The 24,771-nt window shown below is 33.8% G+C and overlaps 1 protein-coding gene across 4 annotated transcripts in view; it reads right to left on the bottom strand.

Moving 5' to 3' along the window:
* cv-2 (crosveinless 2-secreting protein) overlaps window positions 1-24,771 on the bottom strand; it is a 206,171-nt gene that overhangs the window by 22,499 nt on the left and 158,901 nt on the right. For all 4 annotated transcript variants that reach the window (XM_089634115.1, XM_089634118.1, XM_089634116.1 and 1 more), the window contains 2 exons: window positions 22,593-22,686; window positions 21,436-21,612 (listed from right to left, as the gene is read on the bottom strand). In XM_089634115.1, the coding sequence (XP_089490241.1) occupies window positions 21,436-21,612; window positions 22,593-22,686 (271 nt within the window). The remainder of the gene's footprint in view (window positions 1-21,435; window positions 21,613-22,592; window positions 22,687-24,771) is intronic.

Below are 24,771 nucleotides of genomic sequence, written 5' to 3'. Positions count from 1 at the left end.
ATATTGCATAAGCAATTGCCGTGAGAGGGGACCACCAATCTAAAATTGAAATTTCGCTTCGGATGGTTTAAACCATGTTTTTAATCATATCACAATAAACACATACACTTCCTTGCTTCCAGATAATTATAGGTCACATTTTATGCTTTTAGAAACCTATTATGTGTTAATAACACCCCAAAAACAAACAACAAAAATGCTTTTGGCCGTGAGAATCTAAAAAACTTACCTATTATGTGTTAAGTTTCCTAATGTCAATAAATTTTGATATTTTTGAACGTGTCGATTTACAATAATAAATAGGTCTGCACACAAATAACAATAATTTTACTCGTGTTAGTGCAACTGCATATTATTCTCTTCAAAATCTATGCTCGGTATGTCCTTGTCTGAATGCATATATAGTGTTAAAATAATTGCACAATAAATACCGTGACGATTGTTTAACAAAACAAAATATCCTTGGCATTTTCAGCAACAATTCTACAATAACAAACTATTAACTGTTTATTATTTGAGTCACTCAATTTGTAGTCAGACAATAATAATTATGCAAACAAACAAAGAGCAATGAATCCATAAATGTTTTTGCGGTGCTTTTCCTTTATTTAACAAAAAGTACTCTTTGGTGTTTATGAAGACTGCATAATTTCCGAGAATAATTGCGAAGCTACAATATTGTTGAAGAAATCGCAGTTTTGCATTTAACGCTACCTTTGTAAGTTCATGTGTAAAGAAGTACATTGCATTGGAATGAAGGGTCCATTCAGTCGATATATTGTAATGTAAACCTACTTATGATTTTGATAATATTTAGGAAGTTTTCAAAATCCCAGCTAGTACCACGTCATTTTCTCATTATTTTTAAATTTTTGAAAAACAAAACAGGATGGTTTAACTGCTTGTTTTCAGTATGGGTATTAAATATATGAAAGGATAATAAACATACTGAAGTGAAGAGAATTACTTTTAATAACTGTTTAAAAGATATGTACAAGCTTTGTCTAACCAGGGAAGTTAATCATCGAAATGACGTTTGCGTAGGTGGTACATTATTGCATTAAAAACCTTGGAAATCTAGGGATAATGGCTTGGCATAGCTGCCTCGTGATGTCAAAACAGCACTGAGAACAAATCACATTAGTCAGATGAAACAATCGTCGCAATGGCCGTTGTGTTAATTTCCAATGGCTACAAGTCATTCCAATTTATCATATCACTAAATCAACTGCCTGGGGCCAATCCATGCTAGGTTTCTAGAACCTTGAGTATCTGGTACCTAACCAATACCTAGTATCTAGTACCTATCTGGTACCTATCTAGGTGTAATAACTTGACACACTTGTGCCTTGTGATGTCAAAACCAGCGTGTTTAGTGTGCATCAAACATAAAGTCATATGTGGGAGCATGGACGAAGAAAGAAGTGTCAAGATTATAATGTAATATAAATCCCAAGTGAATGGAAGGAGTCAGGGACCCTCGGGAAGACATCGCACTATCCAGTTAGACAAATAGTTGCGTCGAGTTATGTCAAGAGTCGGTTTAATAGAAAAGCGTATATAAGCTAGAATGCAATTGCAAATTAATCAATGTGTAATCTTAAACAGACCTCAAAAATATATTATAATTTTATACCAGAATGCCATCAAATGGGTAGCATTTTGACTTGACCCTTTGCGTTTCATCTGTTTTTTTTTGTGATCCGTCTCCCGTCAATCCTGCCAAGATGGTAGCCATATTTGATAGTGCCCTTTCTTTTCGCCAGAGAGCATGAGCGTTGCGACTGTTGCGAGATGTGAAGTTGGAGTAAACAGCATTACGCAAGTCTACTGTTCACATAACTACTAGCAGTTTTATAGGTTACGTTATATGAGGTCACGTTCATACTCTTTTTTTATAACGTCTTAAATCAACATTATCAATAACCAACATAATTATTTCTCTGCTAAAATATCATTATCTGTGCATATTTAAGCTGATTACTAATGATTTTTTTTTTGGAATCGATTCATAACCTATAAATAGCTAACCCAACTGATATTGCTTCTATTTGACGTCAATTCTCTATGAATTTGTTGCTCAGTTAACCAAAGCAATTTCTAATGCTTACAGTTCGTTATTTCTCCAAATGGTTTTGAGACCGGGCAGACCCCTCACGGCGCATTCCTCCTGGCCCACCTGTTGCATTGTTTGTTTGTTATTTCACTTTTTACCTTTTGTAATCACTTGTGCCATATATTGAAGTCGGAGCAGGACTCCATAGGGGTCCGAGGAACACCCAAATGGTGTGCCGAAAGTCTCCGGGCGGGACCTCCTGAGGACCGACCGATTATCTTTTCATTTTAATTTCATGCCTATGCATTGTAAAAAGGGTCGCTTCGTATTATTAAATGTCAATAATGATGTGGTTATTTATTAAAGCCGACAAAAACCATGGCATGGTGGTCAACATCATGACAAACTAAAGGTATACTTACATCCTTGAGCACTGTATGAAAAAAAAAACAATTCAAATTACCATAAACCTTGTTTTTTTCATTGTAAAGTAATATCTCTTTTCTTATAGCACAGAAGATTACACCTTTCCGAAAAAATTTTTGAGATTTAGAATAATTTTTAAAAGATTGTTGCTATATTTTAAATAGTACAGAAATCCTATGGGTAGATACGTAATATATCTATCTATCTACATATAAAAAAAAATGTCTCGGGCAGCGTTTCATTGTTTTTTAATGCAAATCTACAGTTTTATACCGAGATTGATAAAATTTTGCACACTTTACCTTCAAATGAGAAAAAGGTCACCACATATATAATTTTTCGAAAAACCAATTCCATCCACTTATCTCACCGCTCAAAGCATATATTTAATACTTCTTGATGAAATTTTGCACACTTGACATTCAAAATAAGGAAATTGCTGTATACATCTGATTTTGGAAAATCTTCTGTGGTTCAAAGCTTTTAAACTAAGGATGGGTTGTTTCGGAGAATTTGAACAATTCATCAAATTTCAACGTTCATTTTCGGGTTCTGTGAAAGTCCTGTTCTATATTATTATAGGCTAGTCGCTTGACAAAACTGAAATAAAAACAGAACTTGAAAAAATCTTTCACAGAACTTGAAAATGAACTTTGAAATTTGAAGAATTGTTCAAATTCGCCGAAACAACTCGTCCTAAGACTTTTGAATATTTTTTAGAACGCAACTTCTGCGGTTTTATACAAGATTCTTACGGATCAATTAAGGTCTGTCTTAAACAAACATCAAAGCCAGTTCCCAGTTTTAGTGAATCATCTAATGTACCACTTAACTTATCTCTTCTACTTGGAGTCTCCCATACTCCTGGCCATTTAGAGCCAGAGTGGCGGCGGGTCCCACAGTCCCACGGGGCACAACGGGGTCCGGCAGAAAGACTTATGTTCAAAATAGGCCCCACGGAGAATATTTTAAAATTAGCATTTTCGGTACTACATAATCAAATATAAACTCTGTGCTTTCAACACACGTCTTTACTAGGGTTCAGCCGTGTTAGATGATCAGATCCAAATAGTCAGGTTCTTCCCCACCTTCCTTTTCCCATCTCCTTCCCTTCCCCGTTACCATCAACCTCACAACATACCCCAATAGGGTATTTTGACAAACTATCAATACCGTTAAAAATGTGTAAAAGATTTAAAGTTTATTTTTCTGATTCTGATCATTATACTAAAAATGTGTTATTTTAATATGTTCAATCATAATTATCGATTTAAGAATCCACACATTCTAAAACCGTTCCAATAGGTTACAACGTCATTCTGACATAGAAACCGCCAATGGCTGGTAAGACGGCTGTCACCAACGTAACCCGACGTGGCGTCAGCGCCGCCGAATTAACGAATATGTCGTTTTGGCGGCAAATCGAAAATGGCACATTTTAAATCTTTATAGAAAATGTATTCGTCAACATAAAGACAAAATAAAAATACCTACATCATCGCAATAATTTTCTTAATATTTTTCGAGAATTAAAAAAAAAACAGTGAAAATAACCTATTGTGGAAGTCACAGTCTCACTGGTTCCAGACGGTTGGGAGCAGTTGGGACTCTTAGGCGGTATTCTAATTAATTTTTAAAGCTTATTTCTAATGGTTAGGATTGATCTGTTTCAGTGATTTTTTATGTGAATAAAAGTCCCAACTGCTCCCAACCATCAGCAGCCAATGGACATGTTGTGTGACTGAAGATAGTGGGTAGTGAATATGTGGTATATGTGAATGGCACATGTTGTGCCGTATATGTGAAAATAAATAAGTAAATAAATAAATAAATAGTACCTGGTTCTTCAGATCTAGTTACCAAACACGGCTGAAACCAGTTCAAGCAACGTTACGATTCTGAATTCAGGTCAATACTAAAATATTTGACTTGGGGCCACCGGGAAATGGGGACAGTCCGCCCCTGGGGTGCCTGGACAGGGGGGCGGTACATCTATAGAAGGAATCCATTAGCGCTGTCATTACCTTCATCTGATAGTGTGTTCGACTCACCCAAATAAAATGTGAATAGTTGGATCCTTTTTTTCCCACAGATTGTTTTACTTCCATTCATCTCCACTTTAAGGATATTTATATGAGTCCATTATATTTTACGACCTGGATACTCCTAATTGGTTTGTCATTCAAAAAACTAAAGGTGTTTGTGTAAAGGTTGCAATAAACCTGCTAAAAACATATAATGGGGATCTGATATGAGGCAAAGCATAACTTTTATAATCATCAGTTCTTAAAATATATTTTACATCTTAAACATTTCTTATTGAATATTTAAATATTACAATTTGAGGTTTTACTCAATAAAGTTATTCCAAAAAATAAATTAAACGTTTTTGCTTATTTTATGAGCAGAATTGATATTTGTATCAATATTCAATAAATAATAGAAATGTAAACAATAAATTATAGGTTTTAAGGAAGTTAATTTAATTTAATTGCTATATTTTAGTATATTTACGTTCCAATGTGAAAGATTTTCTCACTACTACCCTGGTGAAAGACCACCATTCAAAATCGAAACGTTGATTGAAACGGCCTTAGCCATATTTGGTGACCGTATCTGAATAGCCTGGTACTTCTTTATGTTCTTATTTTTCTTCTCTTTCCCTCACAATATACCCCAGTTGGGTAAGCCATAGTCTTACTGACTCCAGACGATTGGATGCATTTGGTACTCTTATGCAGTATTTACATTAAGTTAAAAAAGGGTTGGTTAAATTAAAAAGAATGAAATATTATAAACTCTCAACATAAGATGTTTGATTGTGTTGGCTATAGTGATGTGTATAAATATAAATTGTGATTTAATATTTTATTTAGCCGGTATATTGCCTATTGCGTAACACCAAATGTTTTCGTTAAAAAAAATTAACGTTGAAATCACAGGTCACTGTTCCGGGGGTAAAGTGCACAAACTTTTGGAGGTGATTCTATAATATGATAGTACAAGCAAAGCTTATCAGTAAACGGCCTGCAATCTTGTTTTTATACCAATATTTGAAGATATTCTTAAAAAAATAACAATACTCATTTTTCTCCGTGTAAAAAAAACATTACATATTATTGATATTAGTTAGGTTGCAACATTGTATTTATATTCTTTCGTCTTGTGTCTATAATCCATATTTCATACTTATTTTCAAGTAAGTATTATTTTTATGATTTTATTGCAAGAGGGAGGATATTAAATAATTTTATATAGAAATATAGCATATTGATAGGATGAAATATAGATACCTTTACCCACTAGAATCTTTTACAATAATTATTGAGAATAGCGAAAAAAATGTGGAATTCTTATTTTTCAAACAAATACTATGCTTACCTAGTTATACACCATAAAGAATTATATTCGTGAAATATTTTTAAAATCCTGATAGCAATAACAGACGAGAATGGATTAATTTATACTAGAATGTGATCTGTTATTTTCATGAGGCGGAAAATGTTATTTTTATAACCAAATGCTGTGACAATAAAACAACCAAAATTCATTTATCACGCAAACATAAATAGAGATTAATATCGCACAAATTCACGCCGTTGCGTTGCATTCAATTTAGCCGAGTCATGAACCATAAATCTAGATTTGCATCGCGCCAGTTACTTCTCCGCCTAACCCTAATGGGACTCGGCGAGGACTTTACTAAAATATTAACATCTGGGATACCCTCAGCCATCATCACAGCGATTATACTCTTTTTATCTGCTTCTTAAATCATCCAAATGACCAGGGGCGGATTTTATTAAATATTTGTCTTTTTTTCAAATATTTTGGGGTGTGGCATTATATATTGAAAAAAATACACTTTGTAATACATCACGTTTTTATTGCGTTAATAACTTGCAGCCAACAAACCAAATTAACTTATAATATAATATTCTGAGTTAATATAATAGCTGTCAGTTATTAATTCAACAAAAAATTGGTCTATTATAATGTGTGTTTATTTTCATTTAGTATAAATCTTTGTCGTTTAAAAAATATTGGTATTGATCAGATTGATAAAATAATGAAAAGAAAGCAAATGTGTTTTTGAAACTGTTCAAAGTTAATCGTCTGTTAATCACATGTCTACATTATTGAAACAATCCACACAGAACATACCAATACGTATAATGAAACATAATGTTTCGTTCTGGATAAAAACAAAAGGTACAGAATTTTCTTCTATTATAATTATTATCAAAATATGAAGAAGAATATCATTGAAAAATATTGGAACGGGAGATAATAATATGTAAACATGTAATGTTTTTAACGTCCTATGGTCAAAACCAAAGGAAAGAAGCCAGATAGATCTTCTTAACGAAGTTCTTGTTAACGGATTAACAATTTTGCTCGTTTGATTTGGCTCTTCTCGCGGTTTATCAACCCTTCAATCTTAACGAATTAATATGTCACGTTGTGTCAATTTTTTGTTTCGACAGGGATTAATTCATTGAAGGATCCTTTTAATTGGTTGTGGTAACTTTGGTTCTTTTTAGATGAGGCGTGTTACATTCTGTATGGTTTGAAAATAAGACAATGACCGACTACCCTGATTTTAACTACCTTTTCCTACCTTGTTTGCTCGCCCAAACGTTTCCGGTTGCTGCAGTTGATAATGTACTAATATAATGAGACAATTAATTACAAATTAAGTACATGAAATTCACTATAGACAATTCAATTCAAGATGCACAAGATTCTAAGTTAATGATTTGACTATGGATTGTTAGTTTTGTGAGTTATTTCTATGAGTAGGTATTTTCGGGAATAGCTAGAGACAAAACATGTGTTGCTTTCGATTGGTCTCCGTCCAAATCCCACCCATCAACGTGACCAGCTCGAGAGCAGCCAAGTTGATGGTCCAATCCCAACACCTCCAGAAATGAATTGAATATCGCTCAGCGACAGATGAGATAATGACATGTTTTGCCTCCTGCCGGAGGGTGATGAAGGTGGAATGTGGGTCCTTGGTGGTAGCTGTTGATGTTGATGTTGATGATGAATGATGAAGATTCATCTTATACCGTTAGGTACAAGGAGCTGCTCTGGTCCGGTGGCATGATTGCCTGGTGTCAGGAACCATTTGGGTCACGTGGGTAGCGCGAGGTTTAGGTCGCGTCAACCTCCCCCAAATCGATGATGAGTTGAGCTTCGCCAGTATGCCGAAAATTAGGAGTCCACTCTACTAACCTCAAACATAAACATATACTGAAGTGGTTTGCATCAGCAACGTCAGGAGTTCGGGAGTCCCGTGAACACCCCTCTGGTTTACGCTCGTAAGAATAATGATGAATTCAGCTTCAGTTTGTTCGACTTCGCCTCTGCAGTCACGCCACTCCAAATAGCTCCTGGCTCCAGTCCATACAGCTTCCCGTTCCAGTAGAGGTAATGACACATATTTATCATATGTACAATATAGAACATACTTCAAGTCTTTCGTCCACACTCAAAATAGTCATGTCAATATTTAATTTGAACGGGGCGTCCATCCGACATAACGAATGTTTCCTAGACGGGAGATTTTACCCCACTTCAAAGTCATGGTCATTCGCTCTATCGTTTGTTACCCTCCGTTCGCTTCAAATATCAAAGAATGGTAGAAATTGATATCCTCGACTTCCGGCGCTAAGGATCAGGGATACTGGAATCATCAGGTCGTGAATCTGAAATCATCCGATCTCCGTCAGCTCAAACGGTTTCAGTCGGAGTCAATTTCCAACCTAATTCTGGATGACTTCTCCTCCTATAGTGGGGTAAGTACTTATTGAATTTGACAGGAAGGACGTCAGAAATCGCCGAGACAACTTCATATTCGTCACGATCCCTTCGTTCTGTCAGCGAGAAAATCCTCACCATACGCCAGACAAGAATAGCATAGCCCTTATCCGCTTTGTTCCTTCGTCTACCAGCTAACTCAAGTAGGAAAGCCCATTAGCAATTTTCGTTCCCTTCGATCTGAACTCAGTGAAAGCGTCCTCTCACCAGCTGAAAATACTCGAAACAGAGGTCTATTCCGGGTGACTATCTAAGGCTGGTCCGCCAACACCTTCGACAGAAACCGGTGCTTTTACGGGAATAACTCAACCACACCAATAGCAGGGGAAAAAGCCGGCGCTGCTATACTAAAATAGACGTTATATCGGTATCCAGGGTTATCGACTTTGCTAACACAAGAGTCCCTATTAGGCAAGCCAATTACAAATTTCGTTCCCTTCGCTTTTGTCGCTTTGGTAAGATAGGACAGCCTACGGAAAATTCGTACACTCCGTCCCCGCCAAACTTATGAAAAATGAAAATCTCACTTCATAGAATAGGAATGCCAGACAGATGAATTCTCCCGGCGGCTAGCTGTAACCCGCTGCGTTATCCCGATTCAAAATGAATGAAAAGAGTGATGTTTGAATAAGTTATATTTAATTAAATATATTTTATGAATTCCGTATAGAATAAGTTGAATTCCCAAGGAGGATACGACAACTCATTTTCAAATAACAGGCATTGAAGCATTTAATTTACCGTTCTATCCGTTACTATAAAAACACTGCATAAATACAATGGTTTGTGTTCTTTAAATTTTGGCGCTAAATATAACTACTAGAGAATTATTAAATCATTTTAAACTCATAAACAATGTCTATTGTTGGATGATCTAAAGCGGTTTCAGGGTAACCGTTCTTCGTCCCTTTTTTTTAATGGCCAGGTCTCGTAATTTATGACCTCCTTCGCTAACGGGTACCTATAGTGCTCAAGTTGAATACCCTTACTTCAAAATACAATTGGATTATTTGGTTTACATTAAGGAAATAAGTGTTAATAATTAGATTATAATAGACTTACCGATACATCTTAGTGTCAACAATCCAAATAATTATAAAAAAACAAACACAGTCACATGCAGAAAACTCATGCTGTTAGAAAACCGCACCTTCTACACTAAATGATTTTAGCCGTGTTCGCGTCCCGACGATTAATTCTTGTTGACGCGCTTCCTAGTTTTTTACTAACTCGACTATCTTAAAACGCTGACCGATCCTGATTATTCCTGACCGTCTCCCAGACCTTGAAACTCTGACCCCCTTGACTTTATTTCCCGCCTCCCAACGTTTTCAAACTGACTATCTTGAACCGCTTTTTCTAACCACCGACTATCGACTTCCTTCCCCCGTTCTTCAACGCTGACCGTCTTGAACCGCTTTTTCTAACCACGACTATCGACTTCCTCCTTCCGATCTTCAACGCTAACTGTCCCGACCGTCTCCCCGCGCTTTCAAATCCAGACTCCCAAAAACTGACTACCCGCCCGCGCTCCTTAACCACGACTATCGACTTGCTTCTTCCGACCTTCAACGCTGACTGCCCCGACCGTCTCCCCGCGCTTTCAAATCCAGACTCCCAAAAACAGACTACCCGCCCGCGCTCCTTAACCACGACTATCGACTTGCTTCTTCCGACCTTCAACGCTGACTGTCTCGACCGTCTCATTAACCACGACTATCGACTTCCTCCTTCCGATCTTCAACGCTAACTGTCCCGACCGTCTCCCCGCGCTTTCAAATCCAGACTCCCCCTTCTCAAACCAACCCCCCAAATCACCATATGCGATTTCTAATTTATGTTCTTTTGAATTCTGAATGCTTTTTGTTTTCAAAAGACAGAAATGCACTAAAGGAACACATCAATTATGGCCCTAGAACCTGTCACATTAATTTTAAATCGTTTCAAAACCAATAAATTGTTACTTCTCCAGAAAAATGTCTAATTCTTCGTTCAAAGGATGAAACTTGACTACCCCCAGTCCAGTGGCGTGTTGGCCCACCAGCATTTTAGCTCGGCTTACTATTATCAACCACCATCACGGAGGTCTCTGACGATACAGTCATGTTCCTATTTTTTTTTTCTCTACCCTAATAAATCTAAACACTTGTTTCTAAAGCAGCTTTAAGGCCAACATCTGGTAAACTCCTACTTCGTGAAATCAACTGAAAAATTCTTTCTAACCATAATAAATCAACAATAACAAAAATTTATCCCAGGGCGAGTCCATCACAAACACAAATGAAATCTTTGATGGGCGGACATAACAGTATAACTGCATTTTCGACCATTTAACGATTTATATGAGAAAATGTGTCTTGTGTATGCCGGCATCAATGGTATTAACAGTATACTTACACCAGTACTCAAAACATATTATATTATATATGTCCGCCCATCAAAGAAATATGGATCGCGCTAATATTAAAAAAAAGTGATTATAATTAATAGGCGCAAGCGACTGTTGTAAAAATATTTGATAAAACATGGCATATTAAAATAGAGCATTTTTTTCAAGCATAAAGAGTCTTACTTGTAACGCGGGTGTAGCGTTAGTATAGTTATACGGTGAAGAGGGTCGTATACTACTCAGGTTAAATTATTTACTCATTTAAGATTTTTTAGGCTGGCACCACTTTGTTCCAAGCCTCAAAAACACGGTCATTTTCGCATTTCGCATTTCGTTGTTAACTTCACGTTTCTTCAGAAGACATTTGTCAATTTGTCAATGGCCAATTCGATTATGCGTTCCTTATTTGCTTATTGATCGATATTTTGACTGTAAATATTTCTCAGATAGTACTGCAAATGAGTATTACTGTTTTTTTTTACGTTTTCATTGCGCGAACTATCGATATTTTTTCAAATCAACCAGTTTGTTAATGAAGTCTGCGATCTCCGTCTTACTACGATCATAATACGTTCCCTATAAATTTGTCAACCACTAATACTGGTGTATTACGGCCGGTACATGCAGTACGCATGCGCTTGATTATTAAAATAATTTTTATTAACCCATTCTTATCCCAAAGTAATATACGAGTATATTATGAGTAGGATGGTTAGTGTTCAAGAGAAGGATGTTACACGTCAGTGGATATTCGGAATGCGATGTCTTAAAGAATTTTCAATTAGATATTCGACTTTTTTCTTCAAAATTAGTTACTTACATATTCGCAGGTAATAATAATGTAAAATAATAAAATTATATACGTATAGTTCCTAATAAAAAAAGGTTCTAATGCCGCCCCCAGATGGGTGAATCACGGTCAACAATATTTCGCGCCGCGGCACTAAACTATAATGCAGCACTGTGGCCATATCCTTTTTGTCTGTCAGCACCTTATTTATAGGCGATTAAGTGATTACACAAATAAAATATAAACCCTTTCCCACTGTTCGGCCCATTAGGCTGCGGCGAGCCGGGGCCCGGGGCTGAAGGATATATTATTATTTGTTAAAGAATTAAATTGAGCAAACAAGGATCCAAGAAGAGCGGCTGGAAAAAACTTGTTAGTGGCGTCTTACACACATATATGTATAATAGTGATATAACTCAGAATGCTGAAGATCATTTAATCATATTTTTAATGTCGTTAACCTTAACGTATTTTGGTTACTTGGACGTAAAATTTTTTAACGATTTACTGGTGTCGTGTTCTTTTCTTTCGCATTTATGATGAGTATCTTCTAACCCACTAACTGCTATCGAATGACAGGATTCGTACAATTTCATGGAATCACAATGGGATGGGAGTGGTATAAACATATCACGAGTGTTACAAATGACTGGCGTGATTTTTGGTGATAAAGAGATTTTCGACGATGAAGTGATTTTTGATGATGAAGTGATTTTCAATCGTGAAGTGATTTTCAATGATGCAATGATTTTTTGATGATGAAGCTATTTTTGATGATGAAGTGATTTTTGATGATGAAGTGATTTTCAATAATGAAGTGATTTTCAATGATGAAATGATTTTTTGATGATGAAGCTATTTTTTACGATGAAGTGGTTTCTGATGATGAAGTGATTTTTGATGATGAAGTTATTTTTTTAACCGTATATTGAAAGATTTATTAAATAATAATTCATTAATAATCAATTGATTTTAACCAATTACTTGTACGGTTGGTTGTTGGTAAGAATAATTTAAATCTTGCAAACAATTAAGTATTATACAAAAAAAATCACCCGTTAATACTTTTAGTTTTCTTATTTTCTCTGTTTTCTTATAAACTATATACGTACACGCCTATAAGTACACCACGTATCTTTTTTAGTTTGTGTTTAAACAAATGTATTTGAATTTCGATTTTGCATTCTTAAGTGAATAAATAAACGAATGAATGCAGTGGAATCATGGAAGTGCAAACTAACTCACTTCCCGACATCCGATCGAGCTAAAACTCGACAGCAACACTCGTTGTCTATGACAATGCATTCTATCAACTTTTGGCGGCATGCGCACACGCGCACACATAAAAATTTACAGCAGTGAATGTACGAAATAAATCTTCGTACTTACATTAAAATTAAAGTGATGGCGCGGTTCGAAAATTTAAATGTTCTCAGTTAAGAGCCAGTCCCTGGGGAGAAAGAGTCAATCATAAGTCAAACCAAAACATATATATATAGGTATATATATAAACACGTGTCTGGTGTAAAGTCTAAAAAAATGTTAAAGCCCGTTGATAAAATAATAATAATTGTCTTTATACCAGAAACCATAGACATATGATTAATTCCTATGTCTGTGCCAGAAACTAATATCATCATGTTGTTATTTATATATAATAGCTACTAGTAGTACGTTTTACTTACATTTTTTTTTTCTACTTCTCTTGATTCTATATGTATATCTACAATAACATAATGTACACTTCTCTTCCAACCACAAGCGAATGCTTCTCGTAAATTGTAAACCTTATTACTTACATGTACTTTTTCCTTTAGTAAAAAAAAAATATAAAAATATATATATATATGTATTTAACACATAAATAATGTATTTATTATTGTATTTCATTCAAAAGACATAATTTTGCAATCATTATGTTATTTTTTTCAAACAGCCCACACATCTAAACCCAAAACTAATAAAACAGAAAAGGACTAACTCCCACAATTTCGAAATAATTTGAAGCCTCCTTCACGAGAGGAGCTGGGGGGCGTCAAAGGACCCGGCGTCCGAACCATGTCATTATAATATTCCATCGTAAATAAAACAACAAGGAACTTAGTTTACAAAGAGTTTTAAATTTACCGCACCCACTTGAGGCCGAGAACTATCAAGGAAACAATGGAGTCAAATGGCATCGAGTCAAAAGTTCTTTATTGTAGTACAGAATCCTTAACGACCCCTTCTAATCCTTTTTATCTGAAGTGACCTGCAGGTAGAACATGTTTTCTTTGTCTGTTTGTACAAACATAATTAGGTAGAGCCTGGGAAGTCATATTTGTACAGCGCTGTTTGGGTGGTTTTACACTAAAATGAAACTACACAAATAATAAATTACATTATTATTATTTTATCCCTTTTCATAAATTGTTGTTTTTCACCATCGTGAATGCACTGCACAAAAAAAGGTGTGCCGCTGAAAGATCCGTTGTAACTTCTCTTTATTTAACATTTCTATTTTTGAAACTGACAATTCTTTATGGTATTCCATTATAATGATGTATTGAAACAATTTTAAACTTTTTTTAAATTTGTTTTATTTGACCGTTACCGGTTTTATCTTATTATGGAAATATTCAATTTGGGAGGCGGATTTGGGCACCGCCGCCCCGGGAACCATTTATTGGATAACCACCATCTCTGTCACCCCAAGTGGTTTAGCTAACTTTAGTTCTAACTCGTAGGAGTTAGTCAAATTTACCTTAAAACCGTAAACTTTAAAAAATTTCTTGTCGTTAAATCACACGTTCAAATAAAAATATTTGTACGTGTACCTTACATCAATATTAACATTATTGTCTCAGATTGTTAGATAAATGACCTTAATATTAATATTTTTAAGCAAAACTTATTAATAATATTTTTGGCCAACTGGTATCTACACATTTTCCTGATGATGAACACTGTAATGCTTTCTGAAACGTTGGCTAAACACGGCATAATACCCCAAAAATAAATCCTTATATTAACTGTTAACGCATTTCTTTAAGAAATTAGATATTTCATTTCGATTCTTGTATAGGTACCTACATAATATTATATTATATTCATTAAGTATTCCTTATATTGCTCTAAAAAGCATAGATGTTGCAGACGTTAAATTCCGTTACATTTTACACCATTCCAATTTAAGTACATTTTTTCTAAGCCTATTTTCTTGTTAAACAATTGAAAAATATTAAACAATTGTCATTTCTCATCTTTAAATTCGTAGTTTTTGATATTTAAAAGCTCCACAGCTCATGATAGAAATTGCATTATAGCACAAGAGTCCCAACTGCTCCCAATCGTCTGGAGCCAGTGTGACTATGGCTTACCCAATTGGGTATGCTATGAGACTGAAGGTAGCGGGGAGGGGAATGTGATGGGTAAGAGGAAGGTGAAAGAATACCTGGCTATTCAGATCTGGTCACTAAACACCGTGGGTGTGGTTTCAAGAAACATTTCAATTCTGAATGGTGGTCTTACAGCAATACAATACTGAGAGTATCTTCCACTAAGAAAAAAATTGTGCAAATTTGGTGTCTAAGAGCTGGATACTTTTGACAAGCAAACATATTAAAAAATATATTGTATATTTATATGTAACAAATTAATTAGTAATTTGTAAACTTAAATGTACAAATTACTAAAATAAAATTAAAAAATATTTCCGACTCAAAAATAAGATTTTTGCAAAAAATACATTACAACACATAATAATTAATAAAGCAAAAAAAATCTTTTTTATTGTAGATACGGTATATCTTGGTGGGTAATTTAGAATACTATAAGGTAAAATACGATTTTCATTATTGACCACACTGGTCAACAAACTTTTAACAATTTAAGTGAAGTGGGCATGGACATAATAAAAAAAATTATTACAATTATTACAATATTTTTATGAAAATTTTCTACTTAGATTGAAATCACCACGAGACAGCTCAATTTATTCCGAGGGGAAAAAATACAAGTCCGGAAAATAAAAGAAAGATAAATAATTTTTTTCGCAGGGGTGGCCTATCTTGAACTTGGCCGTCACGCGAATTCCCGCCTTATCGTGATTGAGTATAATCATGCCACCAACCACCGACCACCAAACTACAATATGGCAATAAATTCTACAAATTTTATAAGATGGAACAATTTTTTTTTAAATCACCAGAACAAATATATACTGATATAATATACAGTTACCAAGGCGATAATCTAGTAACTGTAGGTAATTAGTTTATTATTCATTTATTTATTTGTGGTAGTTCCAAGAGGTAAATAGTTATCATAGCCCTAAAACAATCGTTGTATTTGTATTACTAAAACAAAATAATATTTTTTTAGAATATATCAATCACATATTTTCATTATTTAAGTTTATGTTTCCTTCTAATTTTATTCTTCTCATAATTGGCCAAATATCAACGTCTTTAGGCTTTTTTTCAGTACTGTAGGTTTTCAATTTTTCTTAGAAATTAATTCGATTTTATTTTTAAAAAAATAAGTGACACCTCGCAAAAGCGCCCATGTCCGTACAATATAAAGGCAGAGGAGTTACGTCACCACCCATACGGCGTCGTGAAGCGGGTTAAGATAGGGGCTGTAGGAAGGGATTTATTAATGCGGGTCTTGAAAAGGCCGGGATTATGTGAAGGAGGCAAAACATGCATGGCCATTAATCATTTTGTAGATTGAAAATAGTGTATTGATGTAAATAATTTGTTTAAATGTAACTTCCCATACATATCCTTCATTTTCGTACATCTATTTTTATTCAGTATAATTCTCACAGTTCTATATTGTAGTATTGTCATTCGTTTCATTAATCCATCGTTGGCCAAGCATAGGATGCTGCTACAGTAATTATCATGTGCTACAATGATAGCGTTGTATACATTTTTAATAGAGAGTGTGTTTAGGAATTTCCTTATCCTTTCCAAATTGAAAATTTGATTTTAAAAAAAAAACCAGAATGACAACAACAATAAACTAAGTGTACAATGTATCACAAATGAGCGTGATGCTGTGTAAAAGTGTTTTACATAATGTACTGGTTAATATAAATATTAAACGTAACCTTTAGATTACGGCACGATTTAGGCACGTCACTTCAGTATTCATAAAAAGATTTTATACACAGTTTTGCACCAGGACATAAAATTTGAGAATGCTAAGGTTTTCAACTAGCATTCCTGATGTCATGGATCCAAATCTCGGCAAAAAATAAAATTTGTGTTATATTAATATTCACTTGCACCATATTAGTTTTTTTTGCTATTCACCATCTTGGTGATACCATTTAAAACTATTTAAACGATTGCAGCGCTCTCCATTTGTGTCTACAATTTCTTGACAGACTGTACAGACCGCACGGAGGACAAATTACTGTTCGGTTGCTTTGCGGTAAGTTATATTATGGAAATACGATCGGAATTTTCGTAATCAGTTTTCATGTTTGGGACTTGACAGGTTTTGACGAAAATATAAAAAAAATCATGCAGAAATTCGTTTGAAAGTGTATTACAAATACTAGATGAACCAGGAGTTTGGTTTTTCTGGGATAATATGGTAGTAAGACCACTCTAATGATTTGTTGTAATCAACAACCTCAAATTTCGAGTATCGTACTTCGACTAAGAACTACAAACATCATTTTCATATTCTTAATGCATATTTTTATTTGCTGAACCTAAAAAAATGAATATCGCTAATTTATTACAAATCTCTTATAAATTATTGGTAATCCGGTCAAAAACGAGATTGTACTCCATTTCCTGATAAACTTTTAGTAAGCTCCTAATATATTGGAATACGTGTTCAAGCACCTGCATTTGCCTTGATAACATACAATAACTAAATGCGAAACGGTATTTTATGAACACGTGTTCGGACATCGTGATAATACATTATCGTTAATCAGGAAAGCTATCAATTCATTAGTTAAGGGATTGCAATCCCGTTTTAACCGGATTGCGAATAATATTAAGAGATTCTCCGAAAGTTCTTAATCGATTGCTTTCAAATTTTAACACATCTTTCAAATACGCCTCTGTTTTTATACGACTATATTGTATAGATGTCATTCTCACACTCTATTTGCACAGACAGACTGAACCACAGGACGCGTAGCGGGGTACAGCTAATAATATATAAATGTTTATTCGTGCCCTATAGACTCTAACGGCCGTTCTTCCCAATCCTACTGATCAACTACTGAGCCGAAATTTTGGCTCAACACTGCTCAAACGCACAACTATGCTCTTTCCAACGGAAAAGTGACAACTGAGTGATCAACCAATTTAAGGAAGCCAAACTACTGGATTAAGCTTGCCTCAGTAAATGACTACTTATAAAAAGTGTCAACAGAGTGAAACATATTTGCGAGGCCAAGGCACGGTGGCATTAAAGTCAAGCTAATACTTTATTTTTAACATATTTCAAACGCTTAACTATTAAATATCGGTTTACGTATTACAGTACTTAAAAAAATATATGCATTAATAATAAATGCAATAATTAATTCTTCAATGTTAATTTAGCATTAAAAGTTTTAACTTTGATGTCATTTTATTGTCTATGAAAGTGGGCATGGCCACTTAAGATAATCAACAGTAAAGATGTTTGGAAACAGGCGAATCGAATGTTTCTGAATAAATCACTTGGCTGATCGGACCCTGAGATTGATCGTTCGAAATGTTGGGAACAACGGCCGTAAAACTACCAAACCTATCTCGCTGAAAATTTTAAATATTGTTCTGATTAGTGCCAGAAGTATTTAGTTTCAATGGTAGAAGAAGTAGGAGATGCCCAAGAAAGACACGAATCAAAAATTACTTGTGGTAAAATGAAGCGTTCGTGTTGAACAAAGAAAGAGGTGTAAGAAAAATGTATGATAAAATGGTAAAAAAAGTCGGGGACGCCAGAGTAAGGCATGGCACGATCGAGTGAAACAAATACTTTTCCTTATTATATTTTTGGTAAACTAATGTTTAAGACAAGATTTTTTATGCATAGCACAAAGGGTAACAATTATTTTACAAGCAATAATTATTTGCCTGAAACACTCATCCACATTGAAAAATCTCCTGATAAAAGATACATGACGCCAACAGGACTTGAAACCGTGTCCTTTCGATTTCCGGTCGACAGCTCTGACCACTGAGCTATGGCGGCTTATCTCTTATCCGCGAAATAATTCAATATATACTAGTGTTTCATTCAACCATTACTGCTTATTACATTTTTTTCACCTCAAACAACCAACTTTATTTTATATGAGAAAGGCATTGTAAGTGCTAACTCTCTCACTAGATGGCGTCGAGACAAATTGTCTACATTTTTTGGTGAAGATACTAGAACTTGTCAAATATTAATTATTATTTTTTTGGTAAACTAATGTTTAAGACAAGATTTTTTATGCATAGCACAAAGGGTAACAATTATTTTACGGGTATCAATATATTAAAATGGTATCAATATAAAGGGTATCAATATATTAAAATTATCAACATTTAAAGGGTATCAATATATTAAAATGTTACAAACAGTAATTGTTGAATGAAACACTAGTATATATTAAATTATTTCGCGGATAAGAGATAAGCCGCCATAGCTCAGTGGTCAGAGCTGTCTATCGGAAATTGAAAGGACACGAGTTCAAGTCCCGTTGGCGTCATGTATCTTTTATCAGGAGATTTTTCAATGTGGATGAGTGTTTCAGGCTAGTAATTATTGCTTGTAAAATAATTAAATACTTTTCCGGTAAAATACTTATGTTTGGTCAAAAATTTACTCCAAACTATTCATACCTCCGAACAACGCCAGGTACACGTCAGCTAATAAAATAATATTAATAATCAAAGTAACGGTCAAGTTTTTTTTTCAGTTTTCTGTTTTCTATTTTATAATAGAATGTCTTATTCTACTTTATTCCTTCTAATTTTAGTTTTTCTGTTTTCTATTTTATAATAGCATGTCTAATTCTATTTTATTCCTTCTAATTTTAGTTTTTCTGTTTTATATTTTATATTTTCCATTTCCGCTATAAAATTTCTACTGTAATCCTTCCTATTTTCAACACGTTTATATATTTAGTTCATATTTTCACACTAGACCTTACATAACTATATTCCATTGGTCACCATGGAACAGGCAATTGCCTAGTATGGTGATTTAATGTATCATATATAAATAAATGTTTTAATGTATTATCATGTATTTTATAAATAAATGAACTCATGACCAATATTTCTTTAACAATAGAATATGCATTATTTATATAAGTATATAATAAGTCATTATTATAATGCAAAAGTGGTGCATACAAAGTATTTCATTTTCATATAATCAGAAAATAATTGCGAATACCATCGAATCAATATGGTATTCGTAATTATTATACAGTAATCCAGTTGATTAATTGCTGTTATTTTATCTAATATGACATACATATAATAGATACACAAATAGATTATAATGCATTGTAACAAATCAACACTAGATGTAATAAGGAAAGCGTCTAAAAATATATAATAATGCAAAAGTTGTTTTCCACATTTTATTACGATTATCTATTTTGAAGAAGGTATAAGTTTTTAGATAAAAGCCACTATGAGAGGAATAACTTACAATGTTATAGTATTATACAAATTATTCGACAGGTGTTATAATGAATAATAATGACCGGTCAGTGGTTGAGTGGGCATAGCGCTTGGGTCTCACCCGAGCGTCGCGTGTTCGATTCCTCGGCTGGCTAAGTCCTCCATCACAACACAAGCAACATTTTTGGCTTTCTGTGGTGGTAGTAGGAGATTTTCAAACATTTTTGGGTTATTCGTAACCCGGGAATGTTTATCTTTCTTTATAAAAAAATTATGACAATGTTGTAAACTGAAGAAAAATTGTCGAGAAAATTAGCGGCTGAACCAGAAGGTAATTGATAAACCCATTAAACTTAAAAAATTGATAAACTAATAAAAAAAAAAACCTACATATATTTTTTTAATAAAATGCGGTCATATTGTGGCTAGTTCACATTATTACATTAAATGAAACGGTCATAAAATTAGAAAACGCGTAAGCATTCAAGATTAGAATATTCATATTTACTGCATGCCTATATGGGCAATAATTTACATTCATAATAATAGTGGTTTTTTGTGCTGTATCTGCAAACCTTTATTTTTCCCCTTGGTTAACCTATTTCAACAGTATCACTAGACACTAAGAGCCTTACTAAAAATACAGTTAAAACAGTGAAATTTGACTTATTGTGTTTCTTGTGTTGTTTGATTTATTTGTATTATCTTCTTCTTCAATATTATATTTCATTTATGAGTATAACCTTCAAAATAAGTTAAAGAAAAAGTTGTTCCTGGATATTCACACTTTAAAAAAATCAGATATGTAAAAAGATATCCCATGTTAATAAAAGTCAGATATGTAAAAAGATATCCCATGTAAATAAAAGTCAGATATGTAAAAAGATATCCCATGTAAATAAAAATCGGGTGTGTAAAAAGATATCCCATTTAAATAATAATCGTATATTAAAAATATACCCCATGTAAATAAACATGGGATATTTTTATCCGAGACACTAACTAGGTTAGAAAATCAATTTCATTAGAAACTTTGTGAAAGAAAGGTAGCTGTAAAAAATATGGTAAAAATTAGTTGCAAGATGATATTGTTAGTAAGTACTAAATTTGAAATATGAGATCGACAAATATAACGTTTAATAAATAGGTCCCAATGGTTGGGTGGTTTAAGACGCCTGTCCCGGTAAGACAAGGGTAAGATATTCTGGGTTCGATTCCTAGTTGTGATTGTTTTCTTTTTTATTTTTCTGTGTCATGTTTCGTTTAGATGTATTAGTATTATTTTCTTCGTCAACCTAAATAAAGTTTAGCAATATTTTGAAAGCTCGCTTACCCTGGCATGAGGGACAGCAGTGACCCGGTAGCGGCTGACGAGGGTTGTCGCAGGGGGTGTGGCAGTGCGTGGTGGCCTCGGTAACCACCCCCGCCTCGCAGCGGAGCACCGTGCACGGGTCTCCAGGCTCGCTCCATTCCGTGTCGCTGTTGTGGAAAATACCTTTATAGAGGCATCCTGAAAAAATACACTTACTGAATATTGAACATATTATGAAAGTTATTATAGACACTCCGAACACACGACGAGCCAGACAAAAACTAGTTATATTGAAAGAATTTTACTTAGGGCAATAAGTAAACACTTGTTTATCAATGTCAAACAATGTCTTATAGATTTTTAACAGGTCCTTGGAAGATACATTCAGCTATTGGAAGTGGAAAGCACCAATACACGAATAACAATTATTAAATAAGTATTGCTGATTTAATTTATATTAAACGTTTAGTACATACCTAATATATCGGTACACGTGTTCATGCACCTGCATTGGTCTTGGTATTATATAGAATGACGAAAAAGGAAGTATATTAGAATTTTTATGAACACGTGTTCTGACATCGCGATTACACATTCGTGTTTTACTGAAAGTTTATTATGAAACCTATCAATTCATTTGTTAAAGACCCGCAATCGTGTTTTGAATCGGATTACGAATAATTTGAAGAGATTCTTAATAAATGAGCAATATTTTTATCAATCAGTAAATAGTATCAGCTTTCTTCGTGTAGCTGTAGGAAATGGGAAAATGATGAAGAAACACAGATTTATCTATTTTGATGATGTTTCTTTCGAATATCGGGAAAAAGCTCAGATCAGTATAGTATATATATCCAAGACGTTATATCGTGGAGGCAAGAAATGTCACCAAACACAGAACGACCAGCCTTTATTGGCGCTGCTGTACTACTGTCTAAGAATTCATTGATACATCTACCTATACCTATACCGGATGCTTACGGAAATTATTATATATAGCAGGAAAATGGTGACATTGTACTACTATGCCCATCCGTGTGGGTTATTTAATAAGGAGCGACTAAGGTTGTGACTTTACAGAACATTGATTGAAGAGTCAGTCACAATCAAATTATTGATGATCTGTTATGCACTTAAGTAGGTACTAGAAAATAATATTACGGTTTCTTTTAATTTACCTTTACATTTGACACAACATCCCTCCTTTGGCATCTGCATGTAACAGTTTTTCACATCAGGACATTCCTCTGGCTGGCATTCAACGAATCCATTCTGTAACAAAGAAATAACATTCATGAAAATATAGTAAAAAATCGATGAAATGTGTGTATTACGTATATTTCTTTTGTAAAAAAAATTCCAATTAATTTTATTTGAGTAATTGATTCGAAATATCAAAACTCGCCGTACCTACTAAAAAAAGCTCACTCGTTGCCAGTTATTGAAAGTTCTTTGATAGAACATATTCATTTAGGTACACGGAGAAAAATCTATTAAAATCTGTTAAAATTATTCATATTCCTGTTAAAATCTGGACTGCAGGCCTTTAACGAAATAATTTACAGATTTCCTAATAAACTATCAGTAAATAGATGTAGGGACACGTGTTCATAAACATTCTAATTTTTTCGAATTTCATTATAATATAAGGACAGGATAAACATAGCTGCATGAACACGTGTTCCGATATATTATGAAAGTACTAATGCTAAAAACCTGCTGTCACCTTTTTTAACAGGATTTTAATAAATCAGAAATACTCATTTTTCTCCGTGTAGGTACTTACAAGGCTATTTTATCAAACTTTGATATTTTGATATTTAACGTTTCATAAACAATTTATCTTTTCACAACTTAATTCCATATTAAAAGGAATTTAGAACGCGTCACAAGCCAATCCTCTTGATACCGTGGTATGTCATCCCTAGCCATCGGATTGAAAGAATTAGAAGGGTAAATTTAATGTTACTGTGAAATAAGTACACTAAAATGTTAATTAATACTTAAATACAACAACACGCAAGAAATGGCGGTTGTCCAATAAAAATCTGATAAATCAATTAAATAAATACGATACGAATAGCTCCATTTCATGAAGAAACATTTCGTAGCTACTTTACTTCTAACTCGTCCAAACAGAGACTTCATAGTTGCGGTAATAAATAATGTTATTCTATGGATATTTTTAAATCAGGAAAACTGTAATACAAATTTTAAATTAATAAACTCTTACTAATCTCATATATTATTTTACTGTCACATGAGAATTTCTATTGTATTTTTGATCGTATCACAACAGCTGTGCTATTTTTGTTTATTCATTTACTTACACTGTACACTTATGATTTTATGTGTCACTTTTATATAAAAGCCTTTTATGGCAAATAAATACACAGTAATAATATCTTGAATTTAATCTTATTTTCCGAATCATCTTATCATAAAAAAACATGATTCTGATATGAATTTTTTTACGTGAACTTCGGCATTTTCTATTTTTCTCGCTGTACTTTATTCATTTAAAAAACAATGGGACTTTTTAATATCCATTAAACAAATCAGTGTGTAAAAAATATCATTGGCTACCTTCAAATCATCTGTTAACAAAACTTAAAGCTCCCTATCGTGTTGTTATAAAAACATATTACTCCTATGTAATGTATATGTAAGTGTATGTATGAATGTAATGCATATGTGAGTGTGTGTATGAATGTAATGCATATGTGAGTGTGTGTATGTATGTGTATTTGTGTATGTATTTATGTGTACATGTATATGTTCATATCAATGTTGTGTTTGTCTGTAATTAGTGATAATATCAACCATGTTAAATGTAATTGTATTTGCCAGAGCTTTGTTATGAATCATCCAATAAAAATAATAAAATAAATAAACATCAAAAAAAAAATTAATAATAAAGGAATAGTATTACATACATGTCAGTATTGGCTACACCGAATTTTGCACACATGTTTAGTTCACACAACAATTCTGCGATAAACGCTGCAAAAGTTATCAATCAACGTTCGTTTACATGGATTGCCTAGACTTCCATTCAACACTAATCAAGTAATTAAACGTCTCATTTGTTTGAATAATTATCTCTAGAACGGGTCATTCAGACGGCCTTATCAACGTCTGCCTCTGGTCGCATTGGAAGTGTTGCCATGTGCTACATTTAATAAAGTAAATAAAATAATCATCATTCGTATAACATATCCAGGGCCGTAATTAGGCCTGGGCAACCTAGGCAGCGGCCCAGGGCGGCAAGTATTATAAGTGAGTTCTACACAATACATGACATAGGTCTCTGTTTGCAAACAGAACAAACTTAAGCGAATTTAAATTTTAAAAAGG

This window comes from Hesperophylax consimilis, chromosome 8 (genome assembly GCF_061612785.1).
Source record: "Hesperophylax consimilis isolate HC1 chromosome 8, BYU_Hcon_1.0, whole genome shotgun sequence".
Taxonomy (NCBI): Eukaryota; Metazoa; Arthropoda; class Insecta; order Trichoptera; family Limnephilidae; genus Hesperophylax; species Hesperophylax consimilis.
The sequence above is the reverse complement of the archived record's forward strand: the minus strand, read 5'-3'. Positions and strand labels throughout refer to the sequence as shown.